The sequence below is a fragment of the Phialemonium atrogriseum genome, assembly GCF_030411735.1.
Source record: "Phialemonium atrogriseum strain 8032-3 unplaced genomic scaffold QBC33scaffold_10, whole genome shotgun sequence".
NCBI classification, from domain to species: domain Eukaryota; kingdom Fungi; phylum Ascomycota; class Sordariomycetes; order Cephalothecales; family Cephalothecaceae; genus Phialemonium; species Phialemonium atrogriseum.
The window spans coordinates 911,720-932,110 of record NW_026848147.1 but is presented as its reverse complement, the minus strand read 5'-3'; the positions used below and the strand labels follow the sequence as shown (position 1 = coordinate 932,110).

The following is a 20,391-nucleotide window of genomic DNA, read 5'->3' as shown; positions in this document are numbered from 1 at the left end:
CTGCATCGCACATCAAGGCTCTCCCTTGACTGGCCCACTAGCAGAGCCTGGTAATGGTCCAGACGCCAGTGCAGACCCCATGGGGTTGAGCCTTGGCGCGTCCCTCGATTGCCGATGGGGATGCATCAAGCTCTTGGCAGCCACATCACTGACGGATTACTAAACCGCCGCGAGCCCCACGACGAGAGAGACTCCCTCACTCTCGCATGTTCAGAGATTCCAGCCTTGGTCGTTGACGCCTCGTCTGTGTGATTCTCCCTGGTCTTTCTATCCAGTCCTTTGTCCCCGTTTCTGGCACCTTCCTCTCTTCGAAAACCCAACACCGCGGGACCAGCCATGTCCGCCGAAGAAAAAGGTCAAGCCACGGCCTTCGACGTCGGGCAGCATGATGACGCTACTGCCACCACTGGGAAACAGCCCAGCGTCGACTCCTCGGACGACGAGTTCTCGCCCGAGGAGCAGCGCCGCATCATCCGCCGCATCGACCTCCGCCTCGTGCTGACCTGCGGCTTCATGTACTGCATCAGTCTCATCGACAGGACTAACTTGGGCGCCGCTTCCATTGCCGGCATGACGACGGAGCTGAATCTGATTGAGTATCGCTATGTTTGTTGCCCTGCCCACCCTCTGACCCTAACAGGTAGACCTAATTGCCTTTAAGCTGACACACTCTACGTCCAGTCGCTTCTCGTGCTCGTCTTCTTCATCACTTACGTTCTCTTCCAACCACCAGCGACTATCCTTTGCCGCAAGGTCGGAGCCCGACGCTTTCTAGGTGGCATTTGCTTCCTCTGGGGAGTCGTCATGGTGCGTGTCCGAACAATCTCCATTGCGACCGTTATTCTTGTGCACACACGAGACTGACTGCAGGACAGCTTTCACACGGTCTAATCAATAAATGGACCGACATGATTCCCCTGCGTCTCCTCCTTGGTCTCTTCGAGGCTGGCTTCTTCCCCGGTTGTCTGTATCTCATCTCCACCTGGTATACCCGCTACGAACTGCATCAGCGCTACTCGCTCTTCTACCTCGTTGGCTGTGTTGTGACGGGCTTTGGCGGCATCCTTGCCTACGGACTTATGCAGATGGTAAGAATCTACAAGACCCGCCATTCTCTTGCATGGGCTCTACATGTATCTACTTGCAGAGGCTGACAAGCGTGACCCTCTCAGGACGGCCTCGGCAACTACTCGGGCTGGCGTTGGATCTTCATCATGGAAGGCCTGATCACAGTCGTTGTCGCAGTCATCGGCTACTTGGTCCTCGTCAATTTCCCAGACCAGTCGGGGGACCTGGCATGGAAGTTCCTGTCAGAGCGCGAGCTCAACTGGGTCATTCGCAGGATCGACAACGACCGTGAAGACACCGAGGTCGAGCCCTTCAACCTTCGGAAGTGGGCCAGCAACGGGCTCGACCCGAAGATCTGGGGTTTCTCGTTCATCTACTTCCTCCTCACCACGACGACCTACTCCATCGCCTACTTCTTACCCGTTATCCTCCGCGGAATGGGATTCTCTGTCGCGGCATCCCAGTGTCTCGTGGCGCCGCCGTATGTTATGGCTGGCATCATCATGACCGCTACCTCGTGGATCGGAGACAAATACCGGACCAAGGCTCCTATTCTCATTTTCAACGCCGTGCTAACCATTATCGGAATTGCAGTCATGGTGAGCTCCCCCGAATCCATGTCTCCCCCCGTCTCCCGTCTGGACAACCTGGGTGGGCAATGCGTCGTTGCTAATCTGGCGTGAAAACATCTAGGGCTGCGCAACTGGCACCGGCCCTCGCTATTTTGGTGCGTTCTTGACGACAGCGGCGGCGAATGCAAATATTCCAACCATCATGACTTACCAGGTACGGAGGTCCCCAGCCGCCCCCTTTTGCCATTCCTGATAAACCATGCATCGTCACTAACAACCTTCTCCCCCTTCGTAGGCAAATAACATCCGCGGCCAGTGGAAGCGAGCGTTCTGCTCAGCAAGCCTCATCGGCGGTGCCGGGCTCGGCGGTGTGGCGGGGGCGCTGATCTTCCGGTCCCAGGACGCCCCACTGTACCGGCCGGGCGTGTACGCCACCATCACGGCCAACAGCCTCGTCATCATCGTTTCGCTCATGCTCACGATTTACTTCAGAATCTGCAACCGGAAGGCCGATAGGGGAGAAATGATCATCGAGGGACTGGCGACGTTCCGATACACCATCTGAGATACAGACTCCACTGCCTCTCGGGTCGCAGGGCGGCTGCATGTTGGTCCTTGTCTGTTTCGGACAACTGTCGAGCGTGCTGGACGCTCAATCTGTTTAGGTTTATTTTTTTAAGGAAGCCTCGATTTTCCTTATAATTACATAGCCATTAATGTCCCTGTCGAATTCCATGTCTAGGATCAGGCCACAGTAAAGAACATAGAAACCCCCCAGGGGAGTCGCATAACTGAGTGATTGAGACAGGGGGCGGCGCAGTTCTGCGCGTGATGAGACAGCCTATTGGTCAGGAGTGTTTTTCAACGACTGTCGGTTCCGAAAGACCGCCCGACTCTTCGCTTCGAGGTGCCAGTGTAGCGCCCATCCCCACTAGAAAGGATCAAAGCTGCGGGGGTGATGCAAGGATTGGACCAATGGAGCACGCAAGAAGCAAGAGAAGGTGTTTGTTTGCGGGCGGCAATATGCACCTCCTCTCCTGCTCTTTCACTTTCAGCCATCCTCATTGGCTTTGGCCGCCTCAGGATCTGTGACGAAGGCGGCACAGCCTCGAAGATCAACGATTGCCAGATATTTTGATATCAACTCCCCAGATGTGACCCGGATCTCAATTATCCACATTCTCGGGTTTCTCTGGTTTTTGTTCATCAAGTAGACTCCTATCGGAACTTGAGTGAGCTGAGCATCTCTGAAACGTGGTATGCATGGCAATGCCTCGGCTAACGATCCTCCCAGAAACATAATTATAGCACCATGTCGGGCCGCGCAGGCGCACGCAGGCTCGTAGAGGACATCTGCAAGGAGCATGGCTACATCCCACCGGAGATCCTGGACCGATTATCCAAGGCCGATCGCGATGTCATTGTCCAAGCCATGCTGAGCAAGGACAAGCTGATTGCTTCTTCTATCACAACGTATGACGCTGTTTAAAACCCCCCTACGCGGCGACGAGCTTTGTTAAAATGTATCCAGGTTGGCACAGAATCTCTACACAAGCAATGCGAGATTTGTCTTCGAACTGCTCCAGAACTGTGATGACAATCACTACAACAATGCCCGGGCCCGCGACGAGGTGCCGTACGTATCGTTCAACATCTATCCAGACCGGATCATCATGGAATGCAACGAAGACGGCTTCGAGCCGGAAAATCTCACTGCGATTTGCAATGTTGGCCAGAGCTCCAAGACGGGCGCTCAGGGCTACATCGGCGAGAAGGGTATCGGCTTCAAGTCCGTTTTCATGGTAGCCTATAAAGCTCATATCCAATCTGGAGACTTCTCGTTCCACTTCCTGCACCGGAACGGCGATTCTGGGCTGGGTATGATTACACCGGTTTGGCAAGACCACGAAGACGACCTTGAGGACCACCTCACTCGCATCACGCTGCTCCTTCATAACGACGGCGACTCGGCGGCTCTCGAGAAGCAGCGGCAGACAACCGGGCAACAGCTCCGAGAAATCCACGACACCATTCTTCTATTCATGAAGAACATGGAATGGATTGAAATTGTGTTCTATGATGACGACGAGGAGGTAGAGTTTACCACCACGTACTCGATCGATCGTCAGACAGACAACAGAGTGGCCGTGACAAAGCACACCAGCGAGGACGGCGAGGAGCAAGAGGACGTGAGATATTACCACACGACCAAACATGTCGCCACCAACCTCGCAGGAAACGAGAATCGCACTTATTCAGACAAGGAGATGGAGACTATGGCCTACTCGAGATCAGAAGTCGTCCTCGCATTTCCGCTGGATGAGGATTCAGTCCCGGTTATCGATAACCAATGGATCTTCGCCTTTTTGCCAGTTCGGCAGATGGGATTCAAGGTATGTGGGAAGACAGTGGCATGGACAACCCATCTTGTTCTAATTGATGGGTATTTAGTTCTTGATTCAAGCGGATTTCGTTACACAAGCCAACAGGCAGGACATCGTGACCACTTCGCTCAGAAATGAGGGACTGGCAAACGGAATCGCCGAAGCGTTCGTCAAGGCAGTCCTGCAGTTTTGTCAACACGATACGCTGCAATACCAGTGGATGCGATATCTCCCCCAGGAAGACGGGTATCCCTGGGACGGCTTTTGGAAGAGCCTCATCCAGAAGATCGGGGACCAGTTGAAACGCACGCCAGTTATGCGACCGGTCAAGCCCGGTCCTCTCCAGCTGTTATCAGCGTGTAGGCGACTGCCTCCAATGCAACTGGATAAACACGGCAAGCCTCTTTTCGCCGATATAGCACCTGAACGCTATCTGTCTCTTGACTATGGAAGGCGGGACCTCGACCTATTGGGGAAGCACGGCCTTCCCTTCATGTCATTTTGCGAGGCCATAGTTCGGGTTGCGCACGATCTTGCGTCGTCGAAGTCGAGGATGAAATCAACCGTCGACGAAGACTGGCAATCCAGGGTCGCGCTTTTGCTGAATCTCCCGTTTGCGGATTCGCGGCAGGACGGGAAGGACAGAGTTAAGCAGCTGGACTTGCTGCCCCTGAGAGACGGCAGCTGGACCACGATCAAGTCCGGCAACGTGTATTATCCCAGAGTCGGCGGCACGGACCTGGACATCCCCCTCGGCCTCGACTTGAAGGTAGTGGATCCTAAGGCTGTCGCCAATGCCCAGAGGAAGCAGCTTTTTGGATCGATAGGAGTTCAGACCGCGTCGGTGTCTTTCATCCGGGAGGCAATCTTCAACATCCACACGAGATTATTCTTCTCCATTATTCTCAAGGTCGCCGCTTCTCACCTCCGGTTTCTTTATATGACTCAGCATCTCACCAAGACACCGTATAGCTACGACCGGCTTTATCTCGTGACTGAACAGAAGAAGGTCCAGAGCTACGGTTCGGCAGATTTCTACATTCGGGACGACAGTCCTTATGGAGCAGCCCAACTACTTGACCCGGTCGATGATGAATCGGATTCCGAGAACAATGCCCCGGGGTTCAACGTGTCCATCCTCCACGGTGCTTATTTCAAAGACACGCCAATTCCTCAAACAAGAGATTCCCTGTCGTGGAAGGAGTGGCTCCACGAATGCTTCAAAGTCCGACGACATCTTCGGCTTATTGACAAAGATGGCGCAAAGCTCTCTGATATCTGTCATTACGTGGCAGAGCACCGACCCAAGAAGTTCCTCGGCTTCTTGCAGGCGACCTGGGAGCTAGAGTGGCCATTAGCTGCGATGGAGAAAGAAGACATCATCGACGAGCTCGGCTGGGTGGACGTGCTTTGCGAAGACAACGAAATGCGTCCATTTGACACGACATACCTCCCCACCACGGACCTCAAGCAGTTAAGTAGTCGGTTCCTGCTTGAGGGAGAATACTTCCCTTGGTTGCAGCTGGAGACTGAGCCTATCTACAACACGTTCCCTCCCCAATGGGACGCACTGGGGAAAGCGTTTGGGCTCGGCTCCAAAGGTCCGGATACGACCTTCATCCTCGACGTTTTGGATTATATATTGGATCAAAATGAATCCGCAGAGGATATGGTCAGGCCAGAGAGGGTCTACGAGCTCTATGTATACCTTCAATCTGAAGTGCGCAAGTCCAGCGAACCTGGTATACTCGAGGAGCTTATTCGGTAAGTTTTATGTCAGCTGCTAAAGTATTTATCCTGACGGATTTCCTGTCCTAACGCCACTTTTAGAAATCAATTTCTCTCAAGACCGTCAATATTCATTCCCGAAGGCGCTGATCAACGACCTGCCTGGGCTCATGCTGAAGAGTGTGTTTGGGAGTCGCCAATCGAGATGATGACCAAGTATTCACTAGCGAAGCTCTACGAGGCCGACTTCGAACGATTCGGTACAGACCGCTCTAACTTGGCCAATTTCTTCTCGGGAACGCTGGAAATCCCCAATTACGACTGGGAGGACCTTATTGAGGAGATCAGGGAATTCAAGTCGTCCGACTGCACTGACTTTGACAGAGTCAGCGAGCTCTACAAGTGCCTTGCCGATGAGCGCTTGACAGATATCAGCGCAGAGCAGCTGAGGTGAGAGGTGCTGCATGAGAGGAGACAAGAGGCTTCGCTGACGGCAGTGATTAATGACAGGAAAACCTTCGAGGCCGAGGCACTCATTTGCGGCTCTGAAAACCAAGTCGTGTCGTGGCACAAAACCGCCCAGTGTCTGTGGACCAGTGCCACCCAAATCAGGGGGATGCTCACTCTTAAAGAGCTGTATCCACACCTTCGGAGCTTCTTCGTCAAGAATGTCGGCGTTCAGACCATGACCGCCAAGATGGTCTACGACAAGCTGACTGGACCAGAACTGTCCGTGGAGGAAGCGAAGCAGACCCTTGAAACCTTCAACTCTTTGCTTCGGGTGAGTAAACGTGGCGAGTTTGATCCCGCCCCAGTCCTTCAGAAGACAGTGTTCCCCGTCAAATTCCCCAACGGCCATGTTTCACTTCTCAAGGGGTCTGACGACTTTGCCCTTCTGGATCGCAAATCCCTCGGCGACGATTTTGCTGCCAAGGCGAAGTTCCTCGATTTCAGCATGGACAAGACTCGCGACTTGAGGCCATTGATCGAATGGGCCGGCCTCGAGAAGAGGTACTTGTCAAAGGTGGTGAAAGAGATTTCTGCGGCCGATGAAGACTCGACGCGGCCCATATCGTCACCATACCGCGAGATCAAGCCAAAAGCTCGTGCTTTGCTCAGGTCAGTGGCCTCGAAGAGCTACCTAATTTAGTACAGGTAAAATTGACGTACTATTAATTACAGCATCGCGATGGCCTACAATAGCCCCAGAACGAAAGGCAACCATGAGGCGTTCTACAACCTGCTGCGGAGCTCGGAGACCCTTGAGACGGACAAGATCACATCGGAGCTTCATTTGCACCAGGATGGAAAACTCCTGCGGGTCGAAAAAGCAACGGCAGATCTCCACATTCGCGAGAACCCGACTTCGCTCACGATTTACGTCCCGGAGGATGAGACCAGCCAAGATTTTTGCTTCAATAGCAAGTTGCCACAGCTCCTCTGCGAGTGGATCATGACGGAACCGACGTCACGGATTTTGGAGCATGTTCATCAGGAGGCCGTAAATGCTGTTCAGAGCGTTCTGAACGTCAAGAAATCCAGAGCGCTGGCGAAGGTCTTGGACCACCATGGCGTAACTCTCCTCGATGATCCAGCCGAAGAGGCGGAGGAGCTTGAGCGGGAAGAGGCCCATGAGTCTGAGCGGGAACAGGTCGAGGAACTTGAGGGGGAAGACCACGGTGTGGCTGGACCTGCTGGACCACGAACCCCATTGCGGCCGAACATTCAGGTGCTCCAGTCTCGCACTCCGGACAACCACAGAAGCGACTCAAGTGCCACTGAATACCTGGGCACAGATACACCACCGTCGTCCGTTCATTCGCCAACTGCGAGCAGATCCCCCAGAAATGAGGGAATATCCTGTCTCACCGCTGGGAGCAGCTATGCAAGCTCCGCGCGACCAAGGCTTCAGCCGGTAGATGTAGATTCGTCCGTGCCGGACTCGGGCGAATACACGACTCTACTGCACAAGGTCGTAAATGCCGCCAGACGTACAGGTTTTCCGTCACAGGGCGCCTTCGACATGTCAGCCATTCAAGCTGCCCTTGGGAGCTCGACGTTGGACGAAGGTGACGAGGATCCCTACCGTCCGCGCTCCATTAGCAAGTTGGAACGGGACAAGCAAGTTGGTGCCGCAGGCGAGCTCTTTGTAAGCGCCTTGATTCACCCGCCATTTCGCAAGTCGAGCCGTAATATTAATACCGAGTCTTGCAGGTTTTTGAGCTACTCTCTCGCCTCGACATTCCGCTGTCTGGCTTCTCCCGCGCAAACTGGCAAAGCACTATCCGCAGCTATGTAACAAGCCACCCGGATTACTCCGACATGAGGCCCTGGAAAGGACGAGAGACAGCAGACATTACGTACGCCGACTACAACAGCACACTGGCAAATCTGCTCATTGACAAGGGTTATCTCGCCTCCGATGTCTGGGCCGGCGCAAGGCTGCAGTACTATATCGAAGTCAAGACGACGACGGGGCCCTGCGAGACGCCGTTCTACATGAGCAAGCACCAGTACAAGAGGGTCAGTGATACTTCGCAGAAACAGTAATAATGGCTCCACCGCTAACTTCCGCTAATAGATGCAGGACAAGTCCAACACGGCCGGCGGTCGGAGGACGGAGAACCTCTACGTCATATTCCGGGTCTTCAATCTCGGGAGCGACTCCGTCGGGCTTAAGGTGCTAGTTGACCCGGAGAGCATGAGACGACGAGGCGAGCTGGTGTTTACAACAGAAACGTGGGCTGTCACCATAGGAGCTTGACTGCCTCGTGTTTGTGTAATTACTTGAAACATGCTGAGAGACTAATGGTGCTTGGGGCTTGGCGTCTATGATGATTTTAACGCGTGGCTCTCTTAATTACATGGCAGATTGAATACATCCATCATGCTCAAAACCAGGTCCTGGGTCTATTGGTCAAGTCGACCCATATGCCGACCCACGGAGAGAAATTAAGAGAAATCTCTCAATCACCTTGTCATGAAGCCACAACGGCAACTCGGATCCTAACTAGGTCCTTCATCGTGCTCGTCCGAGCCATAATCGACGTTGAAATCGGTGTCATCTACTTCATCCGGGTAAGCAAACGGTTCGGTGGACGTTCCGGAGACAGTCAGGTCGTTCAATGTGAGACCCGTGTTTTGGGCCGGCCAAGCCAATCCAGCCGGTATGTGAGGCATCGGGCCGCGGCTGTCGTCATCGGCTTCCACTGCGTCGGTCGCGTACGTTGGTAATGGGGGCCATTGCTGGTCGGGCTGTGGTTCAGGCTTCTCCCAGGAGTAGTACCCAGAGTCTGTCCCTTGTGGAATTCCCCATCTCGTTGGTTCCGCGCTAGCATTGTCGTCCAAGGAGTATGGGTCCACTCCTTTGGGGTCGACGTGTAACGATGACAGTCTAGCCTCTAGCACCGCGACGCTCGGCAGCTGGTTGCTTGCCAAAACCTGGTCGATGTAATATCGTGGCTCCAAGTAATCGTAGTCTGCAAGTTTGGTCAGACTCTCTGCAAGGCAGATTGATGATTAATTAACGCAAAAATCGGCACTGACATGGATTTTCGGGGGGCGACACGGATTTTCCAAAGAGGCAACGACAGAGCGAGTGGTACTTTGGCTTTGTGTTTTCTCCCTTGGAGTCGTTCTTGCCGCATTCCTTCAACCATTTTTCGAATTTAATGTCTTGGTCCCCTGTCATCCGTTCTGGGTAGGCTTCCACGCAATTGAGTTTTCCGTGTCGTCTACGCTTTCCTCGGCCGCACGAGAGACTGGTATTTTCCGCCGCTTTGTTCGGTTGTGTGTGTGCAGACAGTTCCCCCGTTCCGGTGGTCTTCTTCTTCCGCTTCCGCTTGCCGTGGGTGCCCGAGGGACTACCACACTCTGTGTCTCGGTCATTGTCCGTGCTGCCGGAATGCTTTTTGTGGTGGTGTTCGTCTTTGAGCTTGTCCAGGTATTTGTCGCTGTTCTCGTTCAAGGAAGCTTCCGGGAACCCCTTTGAACAAATTTCACACGAAAATTGGTAGGAATGGTATTTTCGGATGTGTTCGCTCGTGAACAGGTCAGCATGTCTCTCCCAGGTTTCGATGCCACACTGAGGGACTGGCTTACTTCAGCAGCCGAAAGCCATCAAACCCCCAACGCCTCGTACATGGAGTGTCGGCATCAAACCTTTCGGGGAAGCATTTGCTGAATGGACATGCTAGGCGTTTCTTATGGTTGCGGGCCTCATTCCCCGTTCGATCCCTTTGGGTCGATGTACGAAGGTTATCGGACATTATTTTTCTTTCGTTCTTTCTTTCTCTTATCCCATTTTAAGGATCCCGAATAGCTTCTCGAAATTATTCACCTTCTTCGTCGCCTGTTGTTTGTGGTTCTTGATATCTTTGGCGAGAACCCTCTCGTATGTGGTTGATCCTTCGGCGCGGGTCTGGGCCGTGAATCGCTGTATGTGGTAACTGGAACCAGCCTGGCCTTTCTGGTTAGCGACAATACACTAGAGTGTCTTCGACAGATCGAAATTCTTGAAGTCAAATTGCGGAAGGGCGGTGAGGGGATTAATCTAGGAGAGATGGGCAGCGCTATGCCTGGGGCGTCGGGCATACCTGGCTCCGCTTAACCGACTCGTGCTTCATCCAGATGTGTTGGGAATATCAAGTAAACAAAGTAGGGACCGAGAGACTGTTTGGTTGTCAGAGAGATACGTTTCATTGGCCGGTGGGCGTCGAAATGTGCACTTTGGGCTGGATATTATGGTGGAAAGTCTCTTCTGAGGTCGTGGCCACGATGACATTCGTTCAGCCGCAGGGTTAAACCCCCACCTCCTGCCACCCCGCGTGGAGAGGCTGGTCAACGACGGAGTGCCACTACTGTCACTACGCCAGGTGGGTGATAAGCCCCTGGCACGGTGACCAAACCCGGTCACCACGTACCCACGTGAAGGGCGTTGTATGGCGTTATCACGTCCCGATCCGATAACGAATTTTAGGGGGTTTGACAAGGCCACTGCTCTTCTATTGCTAGCATTATACCTCGTTGCTAAGCGCACTGGAATATGCCGAATTGACGATAGAACGGTGCATGAGACATATAGCTGGGCCAGCGTTCATACGCTGGGGCTGGGTCCCAGGCCGCAAAAGCTCAATTTGGCTGTGGTGGGTATGGGCATATCGTGGCGGCGACCGTCTTTTCGAGAATCTGGACCATTGCATTGCCAGAAAGCCACAATGAAGCATCGCAGCTCCGACATAGAGTCTGATGGACGTCGCTGCTCCGATGCTCCTCGACGTTATGAGAACGAGAGCTAATTACCGCCTTCCTCGTTGGGCCCCATTGTTCGCGGACCGCCCAGCCATCAGACCTACAACCTACGCAACCAGCCCCCGTCCCCTTCGCTGTCCTTTTCCTGCCTCATCCTACCATATCTATGAAACAGACTCTGCCTGTTGCCTCCTCCATACCCTCTAACGTCCACGAGCTCGCGCCTATGGCGACCCAGGCAGCCGGACCGAGAGCGTCGACAAATGCCACCGTCATGCTCGTGATCGAGACGCAGAAGCGTTTTTATCTTGCTAGCATCCGGGTTGCAGACTCGGAGTCCGGCCAGGCCGTCGTGAAGCGGATCCGGGCCAAGAGGGACGAGGTCACCAACCGAATCGGCCTCTCCGGGTCGCTCCACGACGTCTTCTGGGAGCAGATCATCAACACGGCGACTGTGTCGACGGTACGCAAGCCGACTCCGCCCCCGCACTAGTGGCTGGCCGGTTACTGACCGCTCCACGTAGTTCCGCTTCGTCGACCTGGAAGACCAGTCAATACCTCTAGAGGTTATCATCCGCACCCGCGAGCCCTTCCCCGAGCTCACCTCCGCATACGAGCATCCTAGCCTCCTCGACCCCAGGGAATCTTTTGTCCAGCAATACCCAGACCTCGTAGGCGCTTCCACTCATAAGGCGTTGCTTGTGGGGCCCAAGCTGAAGGAACACGTAATTCTGGGATTTTCAGTCGCTGGTTTGCTTATCGCCGTGGCCATAGGGGTCGTGGTTGGCATCTTTACTTCTAACGTTGGCGTCGGCGTTGAAGCTGGGGTGACTGGCGCGATTGCGGTGCTTGTCTCATTATCGACTTGGATGTCAAAGTGAGGTTTTTCTAGAAGGGAGGATAGATAGCCTGGCTGACATGCTCTTTTCTCTTTGTTAGGCAGTGAGAGCAATTAGCGACAGCGATGACGACGAGAGACTAGACGCAGGCGTTGTCTAAATGGACAGCCTTGCTACTTTAGAGGGTATGAAGCTGGGTGAGATGTAGATAAGGAGTTTAACCTACTATAACCCTTCTGGCTGAACTTCTAGTCAAACCCACCTTTCCAGCTCTCCTGCATTTTCGGCGACGATTGAAAACGCGCCACCTGCAGGTGCACACAGGCCAATATTCTCTTCGTTCCGTCCGCTCAGAAACTGCACCGGTGTCTGCTGTTCCGTTTCGACGCGTGTCTGGATCTTGGTTCAGTGCTGGCTCCTCCACAGTCAATTTTGAGGATTGGGCGACTCGCTCGAAAAATCAGATTGGACTTTAGCCAGCCTTAATCACGTCGCAGGCGAGAAGTGACCCCTCAGAGCCAAGCACTGATGAGCTTGAGGGTGATGGTGGCTGCGCTGAGCTTCCTGCAGTGGTGGAGGGGTGGCATCCCAATACTTGGTTTGGCCAATGAGGAGGCTGTGTCTCGACTCAGCTTCACACTACCGTTCCACCAATGCCGGATCGGGCAGCGCATACCTTGGTGGCGATGTGATCTAGACCGCCTCGGCCCGTTCGGGACGAAGCGGCCGTTCTAGAAGACAGACTAGTGAAGAATACCAAGTCCTTTATGGAATATTGAGTCTACATTTGTAGTAATTAGGTCACACTCAGCTTGAAGCTGCAATGTGTCAGGCTTCGTCGATTCTTCTTCGGCCATTCATATGGCCACTAATTATATAAACCCGAACCAGGTCGCAGGCAGGTCCAACACACAAGCCGGTAATTACCAGAGCCCATCCAAGATACCTAACCACTGCAACATTCCCGAGTCAAAATGGGACCGCCTGAAGGATACTCTCAGGGACAAGTCAGGGAGGGCATGTCCATTCCGGGCCGGATTCGCTTCACCAACCGCACCGACACCAAGGCAATTGTTACCAAGTGCAGTGGATACTCCAACGGCTCGTATCCTGCGCTGGCATGGAGCGGCGAACCATGCACCGGGTCTGTCCAGACTGGTGTGATGGAAAGTGCGTATCACAACCACATATCCAGGCTTAGTTGAGCGCTGACACGATGCACGATGCCAGTCCCGCCCGAGTATGAATCGACTTGGATCAAATTTTCGCTGGGCCTTCCTCGTATCGACAAACTCTTCGTGACCATTTATGTCGGCAATCTCAACTCTACCGGACCGAACGTGAATACCAGGGACGTCCACTTTGTGTTTCACGACACCAGTGGCGAAACGGCCTTGTACGACCATTACAAAGATAAAAAGCACTTTGAGGTCAAGGTCGAAACGTCTAACAACGAGAGTACGTTACTTGAGACTCTTGGACTTCTCCGTCACTTCTCCACCCCTGGTACTGACAGATGCTAGCGCACTGGATTCTGGACTGGAAGGACAAGGCAGCATTTGACAAGATCGACTGGAGCGCCGATGAGAGGTGGAAACCCTACTCTTCTGTGGAGACCCTTGCCCTGGGTGCTTCTGTCCTCCCTGTATATGACACGGTTGGAGGCCATGCGAGGATGTTTTTCGGCCCCAAAGGTGTCGACAACGCCAATCCAGATGGGATTCCTATCAGGGTCCTGCAACTGGACGACTACGGCCTCGAAGTCTCGTTCCGCAGAGTCACATGGCCAGCGCCCATCATTGATCGACTCGGGGATACTGTCAAGGTAGTCTTGCAAGGCTATTTTCAACCGCACGACAGCAATGCTCCAGAGTCGGAACCCTGCACCGGGGATGTGCCACTTGAGCTGTCTTTCTCTCAGAGCAGCTCCCGGACGCAGATACAACTGAAACCGGCGAGACAGTATCTTCCCTGGGGTCTTCGTGGTAGGATCTGCTGGTCCCTTCTCCTGTCGGATTTCGACAACCACCGTATGCAGATCGGCGAAAGTCCCGTCGAGCTCTACTTTGTCGCGTCGGCTCAGCTTCCGGAATTCCTGTACCGTGGCATACCAGTCGGTCTCTTCCGGAAGTTCCTGCTCCCGCTCCGCCTCATGAGCGAGGACGACGACATCGGCAAGTTCAATGACGACGCATCCGAACGAAGAATCGGCGACGACGAGAACGGCTGGCTGGTCTACGTGACCGAGAAGCTGCACTTTCAGAAGAACATCTGGTACGACTCTCTCCACGGCGGAAGCTGGCACTACTTCTCTGGTGGTGCAGCGCCGCTCCATCTTGATCACTGGGTCGACGATTGCGCCGAGAAGGAGAAGCACACCATCAACTGCTATGATCTTGCCGGGTTGACGCACGCGATTGTGCCGCTGGGGCTTCGGAGCGCCGACCGCTACCTGCAGATGAAGCGCATGCAGCCCTTCGGCTACATCAAGAAGGCGCAGCTGATCGGCCGAGGAGTGTCAAACAGTCCAATGTCCAACGGTACTCCGGTGGTGTTTTTCCGCGAAGAAAACGATGTGCGGCGCACAGCCTTTGGCACCCATGTGTTCATGACCATCGCCGAACGGAAAGGAGCCGCCGAAATGGTCATGGACGCGACTTGTCGGCCCTTGTCGGGCGGGCCGCATGCCGGCCGAGAGACGCTGGCCGAGTATATCAAGAACTCGATCGACCACACCACAGAGCTGTATCATGTGCCGGACAGTGATCTGAAAGAGGCCGGGATAAGCCCAAAACGCCTCGGTGTCCTGCGTGAAGGGAAGTACCCGAACCCGGTAAATTGGGTTGGTGTCAACAAGCTGGCCACGCAGCCCGAGATCTTCTTTCCGGAGCTACGCCACGACTCGGCTGGTGCAGAAGACAATGTTCTAGCCAATGTCGATGAAATCTTTGCGGGCTGGGACGCCTGCGATCCCAACTTCGTGGTGAACTCCAACAACCTGTCGGCAACCTGGTGCATGATGAAGGACGGCGAGTGCCTCAACCTTCGCATCTCTCGTTGCACACTGGAGGCTGATGCACGCGAGCTATATGCCCAAGCCAAGGACCGGCTGACCCAGCCGGGCCAGGGCACGATCCTGACAGACGAGTACGAAGAGGCCCCCAAGGACATCCAGGTGGCGTGGAAGAACAAGCACGTGGACCGCAGCCACCTCGCCGTTTCTACGGATAACAGCGGCGTCATCCTCTGGACCCAGGGCCCGCTTTTTGTCATGATAACCAAGGACAGCCGCGATGACCTTGCCGAGTATGTTAAGAAACTGCAGGATTTGATCAGCAACTTGAAAGCCCCCGAACCTCCAGCGCTCAAGGTTGAAGGCGAGAGTGCCGGCGAAATTCCCAGAACGTACAGGGTTGGAGAGACCTTCGACATCAAAGTCAGCAACTTGGTAAGTCGTGCTCGAGTCGGGAGGCTGCAGCTGCAAGGTGGAATTCCAAACGCCCGCAGGCAATTAATTAACCGATTAATAGCCCGAGGAAATGATTCCCCTTAACGTTGATATCGAGAAAACGGTAAGTATCTCCACCCAATCAGACGATGTACAATTACAGTTTATTAATGATCAAGCATAGAAAGTACTTTATCTCTCGTCGTCCAAGGCAGGCGACACAGCAACGTTCAAGTTCTTGGCTCGTGCTCGGACTGACAAAAACGACACGATCAAGTTTAGCAGATTCGATGCCAACATGAAATACTGGCAGGCTGCCGCCACGGTGTCTGTAGAGATAGTATGAGTGGCTTTACAACACGCGAATTAGTTTGCTTTCGAGATAGTTTCAGGGGAGCTGTTCAACTTGGGCCGGAGCAGCGCCTTGATTAATTATATCGTGGAATTATCTAGTTATCCTCACATCAGTTTACTAGATCGACTTTAAGCTAGGAATAATTTAATTATCCTCTCATTGAGTAGAAAAGATTGGAAGGGAAATACACCACTAACTATAATCAAGAGCTCCGTCGTCGTGTGGCTCTTGTTATTCTTGTCCACAATTCCTACCCTTGCTCTCTCTCCACCTATTCCCTCTCATACACGCGCACCTTCTCTTATAATTAATCATAGGATGCCACCCGTTGTTCACAGACCGCACCTTCCCCCATTGCAAACCAACAACCCGCCACCACAATCTTCATCAGTGGCACAAGAAGCGCCTGTAGCACCTGGTCAGTGTCTGTCTAATTACTAAATACTTCCCGGAGGGGTAGGTCGCAAAGAGCAACGGAACGTACCAACACAGCCAGCATCTGCGCATGGAATTCCACTGGCTTCCGGTTCCGGTGTGGTGCACTGTCCATTATAGCAGGCAAGGATGTCATCACAGTCCTCGTGGACAACGCAGGGATCTCCTGGAAGCGTAGTAGTTGTGTTAACATGCGGCGCTTTCAAACAGCACTCGGCCCTGTACAATAGGGAGAAGGAGGGAACTTACCAAGACAATGACCCGGAAACTCGCAAGTAGCCGAGGGAGTCGTTGTCGGCTCGGGGATGACCGGCGCCGGATCTTCATCCGGGATAGCACACTGCCCCGCAAGACAAATCCAGTCCATGTCGCAGTCATTTTCGGTCTTGCATTTATCGCCTAGATGGTTCTCATTAGCACATGTGCCAGCTGTCTTATATGCCGTTGCAACGGGCTAAGTGGCAGATTGGGAGCTTACCGAGACAATGGCCAGGCCACACGCAGGCCGTCGTAGGCGTCGGTTGACTAGACAAACTGGTTGTACTTGGGCGATCAGGTATAATGGTTACGGTTGGTCGATCAGGTATAATGGTCACGGTCGATCGATCAGGTATAATGGTCACGGTTGTTCGATCGGGTATAATGGTCACGGTGGTGGTTACGGTTGGTCGGCCAGTCGGCACTGTCGGTAGTATCGTGAAGATGGGCTGGGTGGTCGGATCTGTAAAGGGAGGTCCGCCTTGTGATGCATACCGGCATTGGCTGGCGATGCATATCATGTCGCCGTCACAGTCGCTGTAACCCTCACAGGGATCGCCTAGACGAGTATGAGTGTGTGGACTGAGAAGAGGGCAGGATAGGTACTTACCATAGCAATGCCCTTGCCAGCCACACAACTGCCTGGCAACAACCTCAAGCGTCGGGGCCTGCTTTGCCAGGACCTGGGCTGCAATGGACAGCCCAGCAACGAGACTAGAAGACCTCATTATTGCGGCAGCTTGGTCCAAACTAATTAAACGATGGTTGATGGAGGATGGAGATGCAATCCCCAGGATGACCCTTCCCCGTGCAGTGAGCTAACCATGTCTTTATATCATGATCGACTCCGGAACTTTCCCAAAGGGAGGTGTCATCCCAGCATATTTAAGCTCATCGTATAATTAAAGGGTAGTGCTTCTCATTTCAAGCGCGTTAGCTCCGAACCAGAGAAGCCAGGCAGAAGCTGGGGTAGTGAGGAGCCATTTGCGGTTTAATTTGTTTCCCAGCAATGGAATTCTAATTAGAGCTTAGGACGACAGCTCCGAGGAGTAACCATCTGGTTGGCTACCTAGCCATGCAGCCGCGATGCCCCCCTTTTAGCCAGCGGGGGGTGGTTCATGCCGGGCGGGGCATTAATTGGCACTCTATCGCTTGCGGTAGAGCCCAGAATATCAAAAGCCAATATTGTAATTAGAGAGAAGACTAGAACGCATGAAAAATAGTTAAATTAACTATAGTTATATACCCATGGAAACTCGCTGTGCTATTTCCGCTTCTACCACTCAGCCCCTGGACGAAGTTTTCCAAATCTAGCCCAGCCCATCATGTCGTCCACCTGGCACAGGGGGGTTTCGAAAGCTACTACAATGAAGAGCCACCAAAACTCGAGGACTCGGCTGACATATACGAGGCGCTTTGCGAGCGATTAGAAGAGCTGGGTTATCCTCCCGAAGCATGAAGAATCGCTGTCCATGTAGACTAGGGCTGTCAAGAGCTGGAAATGTTTGGATCTGGGATAAAGGAACTGGAGAGAAGCCACATGGGTTCCTGCAAGCTACCCCCAGACTTGTCTCTTTGCCGTCTTTATAGCACGCTTCACATGCTTTCAGGAGGCGGCAGCTCTCCAACCAGGTCGCTATTTACACGCCGTAGTATCCACCTCCCTGCCAACACTGAGTCATGGCATGGTAGTCCGTGTAGGTGGTGTATTGGGTATGCCTATAGGAACGGATGACATGTCAGTTGAGAGGTTCTGGTTTCCTGTTCGCAATACAAATATTAGGCAATACATACGCTACCCAGACGGTGACCCAAGTATTGTACGTCACGTAGTGAACTTCGTGGTCCGTCTGTGGCGGTCCTTGATAGTATAGCGTGACAGTCGATTGGCTCTCGTCTCCATCGCAGACCGTCTGCTCAGGTGGAATGCTAAGACTGTTTAGTAACTGGGGCATCATGCGGCGAACCGGGGAAGGCTTACAAGACAGACGTGATGACGTGGTATGCTGCAAAAAGTGTTAGAACACATCCCAGCGAGCCATGCTGGGGGATCACTTACCATCTTCCGTGGTAGTCGGGGCTGGTGCGATCTCGGTGACAGTACTTGTCTCGGTATACGATGTCTCGAAGACTGTGCTGGTGATAGCCTCCGCAACAGCCAGGGCTCTGGGAACTGCTTGATGTAAGTAGACGTTTCCGAAGATCCCAACCATGGGGCAAGTGCCACTTACCCAGGGCTAGCTGCGTGGCTGCCGGAGCTACTGTCCCAGCCTCTGGCGGTCGGCTAGTCCGCCCACCTCCGCCGCCGCCTCCGCCTCCGCCTCCTCCCCCGCCTCCTCTCTCACCGCCATTCCCTCCGCCGTTTCCTCCTCCGCTATTGCCTCCTCCGTTGTTGCCTCCGCCATTCCCTCCCCCACTATTACCACCACCAGAGCCCCCGCTCCCTCCGCCACCCCTTCCACCGCCACCCCCTCCATTGTTGCCTCCACCATTGCCTCCCCCATCATTGCCTCCTCCACCATTACGCCCCCCACCATTGCCTCCTCCATTGTTGCCTCCACCGCCACCCCCTCCATTGTTGCCTCCACTGTTCCCTCCCCCGTTGTTACCTCCACCATTGTTACCCCCACCGTTACCACCTCCTGAGCCACCTCCTCCTCCGCCGCCTCTCTCACCGCCACCTCCGCCGTTACCTCCCCCGCCGTTGCCACCCCCTCCGTTGTTACCTCCACCGTTACCCCCGCCGTTGTTCCCTCCACCATTGTCACCTCCTCCACCACCTCTCCCACCGCTACCTCCTCCGTTGCCTCCGCCGTTGCCACCGCCGTTGCCTCCCCCTCCGCCGTTGCCACCGCCGTTGCCTCCCCCTCCGTTGTTACCACCGCCGTTGTTCCCACCGCCGTTGTTCCCTCCACCATTGTTGCCACCGCCGTTGTCACCTCCTCCGCCGCCTCTCCCCCCGTTACCCCCGCCGTTGCCTCCCCCACCGTTGCCTCCCCCGCCATTACCCCCACCGTTGTTACCACCGCCGTTGTCACCTCCTCCGCCGCCTCTCCCCCCGCTACCTCCCCCGTTACCCCCGCCGTTGCCTCCCCCGCCGTTGCCTCCCCCGCCGTTGCCTCCCCCGCCGTTGTTGCCTCCGCCGTTGCCTCCGCCGTTGCGGCCTCCACCATTATCACCACCACCCCCGCCGCCTCCACCACCTCCACCGCCTCCACCTCGGCTGGTGGTTGGCTGCTCTCGCTGGCTACTGGTTGAGCGGGTGGGCTGCTGGGTGGTTGTTGGTCTGTTTCCTCCTCCTCCTTCACCACCACCGCCGCCGCCACCGCCTCCACCGTCACCTCCTCCACCCCGGCTAGTCGACTGCCTAGATGACGTTGGCGGTTCCCTCTGGCTGCTCGTGGTTGGCCGGTCCGGCTGCGTTGTCGTTCGGCCGCCGCCGCCACCACCGCCACCGCCGCCGCCGCCGCCGCCGCCTACGCCGCCACGCTCCGAGCTCGTCGGCTCCGGGTTGTCGGTCAAGCAGGTAATGCCCCGGCAGGAAGTGTAGCTTACTCCCTCGGTGGACGAGCTGGTGATGGTCGTGATCGGCCGGTCTGGTTGGGTCGTCGTTCGACCGCCACCACCACCTCCACCGCCGCCGCCACCACCGCCGCTGCCGCCGCCGCCGCCACGCGTCGGCTCGGGGTCTTCGGTCAAGCAAGTGATTCCACGGCATGAAGAGTAACTTACTCCCTCGGTGGACGAGCTGGTGATGGTCGTGATCGGCCGGTCTGGTTTGGTTGTCGTTCGACCGCCACCACCACCACCGCCACCACCACCACGCGTCGGCTCTGGGTCTTCGGTCAAGCAGGTGATGCCCCGGCATGAGGAGTAACTTACTCCCTCGGTGGACGAGCTGCTGCTGGTCGTGCCGGGGAACGAGAAAGTCGGGTCGGGAGTCCTAGAGCTGCTTTGGGTTGGGCGATCGGACGTGGACCTCGTGATGGTGATGGTGGTCATGCCCGACGAGGTGGGGTCGCAGGGGCCGGCTCCACGACAGGAGGTGTAGGAG

The 20,391-nt window shown here is 54.8% G+C and overlaps 7 protein-coding genes across 7 annotated transcripts; 4 read left to right on the top strand and 3 right to left on the bottom strand.

Annotated features, from left to right (window-relative positions):
- The first annotated feature begins 171 nt into the window (after positions 1–171).
- On the top strand, positions 172–2,279 carry QBC33DRAFT_50469 (major facilitator superfamily domain-containing protein). The gene is made up of 6 exons (XM_060425739.1): positions 172–606; positions 682–807; positions 876–1,088; positions 1,173–1,667; positions 1,762–1,854; positions 1,936–2,279. Exons 1-6 carry the CDS (start codon positions 337–339, stop codon positions 2,203–2,205), a joined length of 1,467 nt encoding a protein of 488 aa, XP_060284490.1. The 5' UTR covers positions 172–336; the 3' UTR covers positions 2,206–2,279.
- A 489-nt stretch (positions 2,280–2,768) lies between these two features.
- QBC33DRAFT_490754 (ino80 chromatin remodeling complex protein) lies at positions 2,769–8,644 on the top strand. Its single transcript, XM_060425465.1, has 8 exons — positions 2,769–3,113; positions 3,172–4,033; positions 4,092–5,788; positions 5,855–6,202; positions 6,263–6,871; positions 6,935–7,901; positions 7,967–8,275; positions 8,334–8,644. The coding sequence occupies exons 1-8, from the start codon at positions 2,953–2,955 to the stop codon at positions 8,514–8,516; spliced, it is 5,136 nt and encodes a 1,711-aa protein (XP_060284489.1). The 5' UTR covers positions 2,769–2,952; the 3' UTR covers positions 8,517–8,644.
- A 114-nt stretch (positions 8,645–8,758) lies between these two features.
- Positions 8,759–10,377, bottom strand: QBC33DRAFT_619118 (uncharacterized protein; the record flags this gene model as incomplete). The annotated part of the gene is made up of 4 exons (XM_060432725.1): positions 8,759–9,231; positions 9,299–9,737; positions 10,092–10,220; positions 10,348–10,377. 4 exons carry the CDS (start codon positions 10,375–10,377, stop codon positions 8,759–8,761), a joined length of 1,071 nt encoding a protein of 356 aa, XP_060284488.1.
- An 851-nt stretch (positions 10,378–11,228) lies between these two features.
- QBC33DRAFT_558433 (uncharacterized protein) lies at positions 11,229–11,883 on the top strand (the record flags this gene model as incomplete). The annotated part of the gene is made up of 2 exons (XM_060429885.1): positions 11,229–11,465; positions 11,527–11,883. 2 exons carry the CDS (start codon positions 11,229–11,231, stop codon positions 11,881–11,883), a joined length of 594 nt encoding a protein of 197 aa, XP_060284487.1.
- An 884-nt stretch (positions 11,884–12,767) lies between these two features.
- QBC33DRAFT_619117 (uncharacterized protein) lies at positions 12,768–15,807 on the top strand. Its single transcript, XM_060432724.1, has 5 exons — positions 12,768–13,011; positions 13,072–13,299; positions 13,365–15,289; positions 15,372–15,413; positions 15,474–15,807. The coding sequence occupies exons 1-5, from the start codon at positions 12,816–12,818 to the stop codon at positions 15,633–15,635; spliced, it is 2,553 nt and encodes an 850-aa protein (XP_060284486.1). The 5' UTR covers positions 12,768–12,815; the 3' UTR covers positions 15,636–15,807.
- A 224-nt stretch (positions 15,808–16,031) lies between these two features.
- QBC33DRAFT_514536 (uncharacterized protein) lies at positions 16,032–17,065 on the bottom strand (the record flags this gene model as incomplete). Its single annotated transcript, XM_060426048.1, has 7 exons — positions 16,032–16,050; positions 16,129–16,186; positions 16,219–16,245; positions 16,329–16,478; positions 16,558–16,604; positions 16,833–16,896; positions 16,948–17,065. 7 exons carry the CDS (start codon positions 17,063–17,065, stop codon positions 16,032–16,034), a joined length of 483 nt encoding a protein of 160 aa, XP_060284485.1.
- A 457-nt stretch (positions 17,066–17,522) lies between these two features.
- On the bottom strand, positions 17,523–20,339 carry QBC33DRAFT_569300 (uncharacterized protein; the record flags this gene model as incomplete). Its single annotated transcript, XM_060430536.1, has 5 exons — positions 17,523–18,056; positions 18,132–18,266; positions 18,319–18,343; positions 18,397–18,510; positions 18,569–20,339. The coding sequence occupies 5 exons, from the start codon at positions 20,337–20,339 to the stop codon at positions 17,978–17,980; spliced, it is 2,124 nt and encodes a 707-aa protein (XP_060284484.1). The 3' UTR covers positions 17,523–17,977.
- Positions 20,340–20,391: the final 52 nt, after the last annotated feature.